Source organism: Eutrigla gurnardus, assembly GCF_963514095.1.
Source record: "Eutrigla gurnardus genome assembly, chromosome: 4".
Lineage (NCBI taxonomy): Eukaryota > Metazoa > Chordata > Actinopteri > Perciformes > Triglidae > Eutrigla > Eutrigla gurnardus.
The window spans coordinates 10,481,264-10,489,459 of record NC_139918.1 but is presented as its reverse complement, the minus strand read 5'-3'; the positions used below and the strand labels follow the sequence as shown (position 1 = coordinate 10,489,459).

General features: G+C 43.7%; 3 protein-coding genes across 3 annotated transcripts in view; 1 reads left to right on the top strand and 2 right to left on the bottom strand.

The window, feature by feature from the left end:
* Positions 1 to 8,196, bottom strand: part of basp1 (brain abundant, membrane attached signal protein 1) — a 360,963-nt gene that overhangs the window by 289,108 nt on the left and 63,659 nt on the right. The gene's annotated exons all lie outside the window — the stretch shown is intronic.
* On the bottom strand, positions 342 to 3,109 carry nol7 (nucleolar protein 7). Its single transcript, XM_084008856.1, has 8 exons — positions 2,864 to 3,109; positions 2,546 to 2,606; positions 2,341 to 2,396; positions 2,239 to 2,264; positions 2,028 to 2,112; positions 1,824 to 1,945; positions 1,402 to 1,479; positions 342 to 829 (listed from the first exon to the last, which is right to left on the bottom strand). Exons 1-8 carry the CDS (start codon positions 3,076 to 3,078, stop codon positions 756 to 758), a joined length of 717 nt encoding a protein of 238 aa, XP_083864982.1. The 5' UTR covers positions 3,079 to 3,109; the 3' UTR covers positions 342 to 755.
* epdr1 (ependymin related 1) lies at positions 3,709 to 8,056 on the top strand. The gene is made up of 3 exons (XM_084008863.1): positions 3,709 to 4,011; positions 5,817 to 6,025; positions 6,691 to 8,056. The coding sequence occupies exons 1-3, from the start codon at positions 3,776 to 3,778 to the stop codon at positions 6,882 to 6,884; spliced, it is 639 nt and encodes a 212-aa protein (XP_083864989.1). The 5' UTR covers positions 3,709 to 3,775; the 3' UTR covers positions 6,885 to 8,056.

Genomic DNA, 8,196 nt, shown 5'->3' with positions numbered 1-8,196 from the left:
AAAAAGCCTAAGTGAGACTCAAAAGTTTGGGCCAAAAATGATATTTAAGTGTTGAAAAACTGGACAACTTGCACAAAATGTATCCCTCAGATATGCATCTTTGCTTTATAAATTGTTTTCCGAATGATCAGCTGTCATACAAATGCCAATAGTTATCAGTCATTACAGTCTTGCCTGATCAACTGTCAAAAAAACAGAGTTAACGTTTAAATGATCTAAAAATAAAAGCATCATTTTTGCTTGATAAATGACTTGAACCAGTTGTCACAAACCATAAAGGACACGCCCAAGGGGTGTTTTTGACCACATCTCAGTCTTGGAAAAGATATTCAAAGACAATATATTGCAAGCTTTTATAAAGTAGTTTTAATAAAGAAAGAGCAGGTCATCTCAGCTTGAGTAAAAGGTTACAGGTGGCTGTCTCTGCATGCTCGTTCAGAAACATCCCAGTTTAGAAAGAAAAGATTTTAAATTCAGAATCCATGTAATGGTTGTGAAAGAAGTGGGAAAGGGTTTTAACGGGTCCGGTCGGCTGCACCTGCATGTGTTCCTCCTAGAACGTTCCACCATCTTGGTCATGAAGGCCGTGTTCACCTTCAGTCAATGTCCAGACCGGGTCCCGGCCCAAAGCTTGCATGGCGTCTACCTCCGTTTCTCCCCGACACTCATGGTTGGTGTCCTCCTACATTCAGTGTGCAGGAGGAGACGCCAAGTCAGTGCAGCGAATGTCCGCTGGCCCGGAGACGTCCGGCCGGTCAGCAGGAGGGAATCTTCTGCTTGTGGATCCACCTCCTCTTCAGCTTCTCTGCTTTGGCTTTTTCCTTACAGGCTGATCAGACAGAAGAGACAAGCGATTAGAGACCAACCAAAAACAGGGTTTTTGCGATTGTCAGTCCGTTTACTGACTTCTGTCAGCGTTGTTTTTTCCCCTCCACACGTTTGTGACCAGTTATGCACGTCTGCCTATCGGTTAAGTAACGTGTTTATAGCCAACTGAGCTGTTCAGATGGGATGCACCGTGGTGATCTCCGTGGCACCGAGCAACAGAACTGGACACCTAAAGCGGTGGCGAGCTCCATCGCACGGCCACCGGACTCAGCATGGTGTCGCCCTCCAACAGCAGGCTTGCAAGCAGACAAACGATGACTGTACATCAGCTGATCGGTGGCTGCATCCATAACCTGTAACCTTCAGCAAAGCCAGCAGAAAATATTTGGAAAATATTCAAACTGGATGGATATAACCCTTCGAAATGTGGCGGTAAAGAGTCACTGGAGTAAAAAAGGAAAGGCTACGTTTCACTTTAAAGCAAAATGACACGAAACAAACATCCCGACTCCTGACCACGATAAATATAGTATTCATGGTTGAAGCCATCTTTGTTTATCCTACTAAACTTACCCCAGTCTTTCTTGACAAACTGCACCGCTGCACTTTTATGTCTCCCCTTCTTGTTCTGGAGGGACAGCAGCTCATTGCCTGAAAGCAGGAGGATAAGACGAGATCAACGTCATTGATCCTGCAACGTTTCTGAAGTTTACATGTGACCGCGTTTAGCCGGGCAAACAAGCTGAAAGTCAGGTGGAAAGCTGTTGATGTCGCCGTGGCGTCCCCAGCAGGAGTCCCAGGGGAGCAGACACCCGAGTGGGACCGGACGTTGCTGTAGCAAAGCTCAAATTGAGACAGATCATCGTCTTCACAGACTACTGCCACAGAGTGTAGTTTGCAAGAATTCAAAATTATATTTTCACTAGAGTTTTAACAATAATTCTTTATTTTTATTATGGGCGCCTTTGAGGACATTAACGGTGCTGCCTTCTTACTCGTGGTCCTGCAGCTTCCTGGTCCATACAGTCTGGACTGGAGGAAAGCCTCGGCCTCCTGCTGCTGGAAGGACGCCGATGCCGGCTGCTTCACCGTCTTCACGGCGTAGTTTCCCTTCAGGCTGAAAAACAAACCAGTTTAGACTAAAATTAAATTTAACTGCCGACAGAAAAAACAATAATGGAAAAAGTGGACTTGCATACTTTCGGGCATGTGTCTGTTTCCCACTCCTCTTCCTTTTCTTCTTCCTGCTGTCATCCTCTTCAGCCTCCTGCCGCTCCTCTTCATCTGGACAGGTTGGGGAGAAAACAAGTCATCCCGACCTGAAGCTTATTCTGCTGCTCTACTCAGCGGTCCTTCTGGACGAGGGTGTCCTCGAAATGTTTAAGATCAAACAGCAAAAAGCTTCTTTACCTTTGCCCTCAGACTGCTTCTGCTTCCTGTAAAATGTAGGCAGATTCAAGTAAGTGTTCATTAAGCAGAGCCGGAGGAGATAATGTTGAACAGCACACTTACTTTGAAAGAGCCGATTCGATTTCCTCCAACACGTCAGTCGACAAGAGTTTTCTTTTCTGTGGGAAACAGCAGAATGGAGGGAGCTTTATTCACCAAGGCCACTAGCAAAACACACAACTAGAGAATAATCAGACAGGTATGAGAAGGAGAGAGCGACGGTCTGTGGCCTCCACATCAAAACCAGGCTCTTTTTGGGGCCATCTACCTTCTGTTCCTGGAACAGTTCCTGTCTCTTCCTCCTCTTCTCTTTCAGCAGCTCTTTTTCCCTGGAAACGCAAACACACCACCTGCTATATTCACACGTGTTTGATACGGTGCAAAACAGCGCCTGGCGTTACCATGACGTCACGCATTACGGTAACGTTAGCGCTGTTAATTTGCGAACCAGTCGTTGGTCAACCAATGTGCGGAATGTGTACGGCGATGTGAAAATTAAAAAACAGACCACGAGGATACTTCGTTGTGGTTTACGTAAACAGCCCGCTAGCGCGACAGCAGACTACAAGTAGTAAGCTAACGTTACCTTCTGGCTGTGTCCATCGCCTGTTTAATGCTCCGTAGAGCCTGAGCCTTCGAGTCTTCAAAGGTCACCTCGTCGGGCGCCTCATCTTCACTGGACGTTAGCACTAAGCTAAAATGTTCGGTCTGTTTCTCGATATCCATCGTCTTTGAAGACGGAGCTGATTTTCCACGTTGTTTCTTTGCCATGTTGACCGGGGCCATCAAAAGAGACGTCATCACTGCGCGCCACAACGTTGATTTCAGCCTTTCTTCTTCTTCTTCTTTGAGGTTATATGGCGGTTGGCAAACAAGTATATGATGCACTACCGCCACCAACTGGCTTCGAAAATATATCTTAGAAACTGAAACAAGTCGCTCACACTCATCTCCTGATTTATTATATAAAATGTAATTTAAGTCATATTTTATCTATATTTGATCCATAGATAGATAGATAGATAGATAGATAGATAGATAGATAGATAGATTATGTGCTTACAAAGTATCATGTTTTATTTATATTTATATAATAATAAATATACAAAATTAATAATAATGATAAATCGTATAATCATTATAATGCATCATTGTTAATAATTCATATTTTTCATACATTTTCATGCATATCTGCAGTATCTGCTGTTTTCCCTTTTAGTATTTAATATATTTTAAATAATTTTGAGGTTTGGCCATCTCATAGACGTAGGCTCTCTGATGGGCTATGGGTAATTTTGGCAGTCCAATACAAAATGGTTTAAAGTTAGCAGTAGCCTGAGCAAATGTAGCTCATGTTTTAGATCGCTTCATACGAGATTTTATTTTGAAAAACCACAACCGGAAAATCGAAGTCTAGTGCGCTTGTCGGCAGCAGGTGCAGCCCGTCAGCAATAACAACCGTATCAGCTAACGGGACTCCGGGTTTTCTAGAGTCGCAATGTACCGACTATTGTTCACGTTTCTGGCCGCTGCCGGGGCGTCTGTCCTCGGCCTCCCCAGGCTGGCCGAGCCCTCGGCAGCCGGGCCCTGCCTCGCCCCGCTGCAGTGGGAGGGCAGGTGGGTGATGTACGACCACAGCACCGGGAGAAACAGCCGAGCCGCCGTCTCCTACGACGGCCTGAAACAGAGGATCCGAGTCCTGCAGCAGAACAAGAAGCACACCCCGTGTCAGAAGTAAGATCCGCCTGCCTTTGAGTTGCCTAATATGCGCAGTCTCACATGGGATCTGCCGACTGCACCCACTTCATAAACAGATTTAAATCATCTCAACTGCCTTCGTCATTTGATAACCCACTTTCCCCAGCAAATATATGAAATTACGTTAAATTGAATTTAAAACAATGTTGAATAGAATACAAAAATGTTCTATGTAATAAATAATAGCAATAAGAAGAAGACATACCAGGCACCCTTCTATAAAGGGTTTATTAATGTTAATGAATAATTTATTAAAGCCTTTGGGTTGCCAGGTTGTGAAACATCCCTTTGGCTGGCGTCCCGCCTCGGTCATAATGCATAATAAGTCATAATAATAAGTTCTGGTACTAGCATTAAGAAATGCTTAATACGTTTTTAATGTATTTATTTTTGGTCTTGGATCCAGAAAGTGAGTAGATACAACCAGGGAGACCCGTTTGCTTAATTATATAAAGAGTACAAATGACAACAGATCTAATACCACCACAATAACACATTGAAATAAAACATATACACACACATACATTTACAACAGTGTTTCTAATAAATAATAATAATAATAATGATAATAACATGATGCAAACTCTCTGCAGCCTTTCTAGAAGTTAGTCTGAAAGATCGGTGGTCTAGTCGAAGGTTTTTTTTCACAACCTGGCAACCCAAACATTTTACTTATTAATGGCTTATAACTGACCATTTTCAGTAAGATAATTCAAACAAAAGTGTGTTGCATTTTCATATAATAAGGGGCGTTTACCTCTGAGTGAATTGAGCCCCTCCTGTCCTTCTAACGTGTCATTGCAGCAGTGTTGCAAGAATAAACCAGCTCTCTCTGCCCGGACTGAAGTCTGCGGTTGACAAATATTCTCTGGCGGGTAAACAAGGAAAACGCCTGCCAGTCAACTCTGGCTTGAGCTTTGCCACATTTTGACAGTTTGTGTTTAACTGTAAAATGAAGGGGTTCACTTCTTTTACTGAGTAACTGCTGGAACGTTTGGTTTAGGGGTCGACCAATTATCGGCCGGCCGATATTCAGCATTTTGATGGTAATCGGTATTGGTCATTTTTGAGCCGATTTCATTTTAAAATGTGCTAAAATGTCACTACTCTCTGGTCTTTATTTTATTTATTTTAACTTCAGGGAACTATATTATTTATAATAATGCTGCTGATGTTCCCTACATGGTTTATGCATTGAAAATGTTCTGCAAATTGAACATGCTTCAAGAATTTCAGCAAAGTTAAGAAGAGTTTGTGGTATTCTAAATTTGGACACTTTTTTTTTTTTTTTACTGCAGACAAATATTTGCTTGAAATATCGGTTATCGGTCTCGGCCCCCACTTTTTTGATTGGACGGGGCTTTTACAGTCCTGCCACGGCAACAGATGACATTTTTAGTATGTCAGAGCATTTAATATATTCATTACTATCGTTATGTTACAAGGATTTGAAGTAATATCACAGTTTCTGAATAGAATCACCTATTTGAAGGGCTATTGATTCTTCTTCATGTGGGACATGGGCCCCTAGCGCCCTCTATTGACCAGCCGCCACTGGTTCTCAGGTACTTCAGTAGGTTATTAGCATGTTACTCATATGGATTGTGTGTTCTGATGTGAGGGAGGAGACGTAACGAGAGGTTTTGAAGTCGACTCAACAATGAGAGATTTTCTCAGTGAGGTCTGAGCTCATCCTGGAGGTGTCGGATGGGGTCGAGGTCATTCTGCGGCCAAAGAATGAATAAATGCAGCTTCTCCCTCGTTGTCTCCGCCTGCTCCAGGTTTTTTGAGTACATCTACTTGTACCAGAACATGGTGATGTTCCAGATTGACCAGAAGACCAAGGACTGCTCAAAGATCACTCTGACGGAGGCCTGGGACCCCTTCGACATCCCACAGAACTCCACCTTCGAGGACCAGTACTTCATCGGAGGCCCCAGGGACAACGTGGAGGTTCAGGAGTGGTCAGACAGGAAGCCGGCACGCCAACGTGAGTCTGGTTTTTAACACAACGGGCCTGGACAAAAAGCTATGAACAACAATGGAAATCAGTGAAATCAGATCAAATGCATAAGGGGATGCTGGTTGAAGATGTATTTATAGTTAGTTATATAACATTATACACAGTTACCCTTCTTGAGGTCTTCTGCAAGTAATTGCACAGCAGTTAGTTATTGGCTTAATTCTATAATGATAAAAGTTGCAGCTCATAATCAGAAAAGTGTTTATTGCAAGTACATTTTCACTGCCATGGTGTTCAGAGCGCACAATAATTAAATGAATTATTGAAAGACAAGAATACACAGATACATTGAAAGGGTCTACTGCCTGATTTAGACAGCCTTCGACAGCTAATCCATCAATATATAATATCAACCTGTCGTCCGTTGCCCGCTCCCCCCACATCTAGAGTGACATTGATGATGCTGAAAGGTTGAACTTTCACATGCGTCTTAAGAAACAGTAGAAATAAACCGTACCACAGGAAGACGATGGTCCTGTGGGCGATGACGTGTCTCGGTGTGATCGGCCCCTTAGTCTACGCTCAACACTTTGTGCAGCTGCTTCCCAATAAACCCTCCGGCGGGGTTTCTACCAGATTTAAAGGGCAGCTGTTGATGGAATAAAAGCCTTGTCTGCTCGTCTCTCCACCAGATGAGACCTGGGTCGGTGTGTACAGCCTGAAGGACTGCTACCCGGTGCAGGAGACATACACCAGGAACAGCAGCGTCTCCACCTCCACCCGCTTCTTCAACCTCCAGCTGGGCATCAGCGACCCCGACGTCTTCACCCCGCCCAGCACCTGTCAGTCAGCTCGGCCAGACAGGATGGCCGAGTCCGACTGCTGAGGCCTCGCCGGCCCTCACCAAGACCCTGAGACACTTTACAGAGTCTGAAATCACTCCTTTGTTCACTCTTCCACGACTCATAGTGAGCTCATTTATTGGTTCTTCTTAGTCACAGTCTATGGGGCAGACCGCCATAGAATTACTCTTCACTCTCCTGGAGTTAATGAGCCGTCCTCAATGACGCTGCAAGCAGGGGCGGAGCAATCGTCCCTCGGCCAGCGGGCACGCCACAAAGGGTAACGCCACAAACGGCTACGCCACTATGGAGTAAAAAGGGAGTGATTTCAGACGCGGTCTTTGTCTCGTGTTTCATAGAATTGTTAATGTGCTGCTTATTTGCTAAACCTGTTATCTGGACCAACGAGCCCTTCTAGCTGCAACTGAACAAACTAGCATCGTTCATTGATCATCGGGGTCCTCAAACAATTCACTTCAAGCTTACAACGTCACTGTGAGTGTTGTTTGAACTCTTCATGGCAACCAATTGATAATATTGATTTCCAACCTACCATGCTAGCATACATGGGTTTCAGTGATCCAAATGTTCCATCAAACAAATGAAGTGCCTCATAAACACGAGTGGACACACACATATATACAAATCGCAGGTGTTGTGGTTTAGTTTCTCAGACACACATCTGAGTTTTAAAAGAGGTTTTTCCCAATTTACAGTGTCATTATAGCTCATATGGACATTTTGATTTTAGCATTAAAGCAACTGGCTTGAAACTAGTAGAACACGCTTCATTTCCATCCAGATGTATCTGTATCAGCTAAACGCACGCTAAAGTGAGACACAGTAACAGCAGCTAATAGATCATTCTGTACTCTGAACTGAAAGGGAGGATCTCTTCTCAGGATATTAAACATTTTCCACTCTTTATTTTGTGATTTGTGCAGATTATGGCACAAAAAAACCCTCATTGTGGTTGTTTCCTCATGAGCTCTCAGTCATCTGGGTTTGTGTTCTGCCCCCAGCAACACCTCAACGATGACGTGGCCGAGGCCCATTTATCAGCCCTGATTCACATGTTTGGTCCTAAATAAACAAGTAAAGGCATCTCATGGACTTTCTTCACCAACAGGCATCACACATTGTAGAGATGTAGAAAGGAGACATGATTAAAGCACCCTTTGACAGATTTTGGCTTTAATTGTATCTTAATGCTTATAGTCTTATATGTAATGCTGCATTCACTGGAACGGGAACGACTGCAGGAGGACATCGAGTCTGAAAGCAACAAGATATTCAGGCAATTTTTCACAAAAAGCCAGAAGTTTTCATGTATTTTTAAGTGAAATCGTCCCTCTC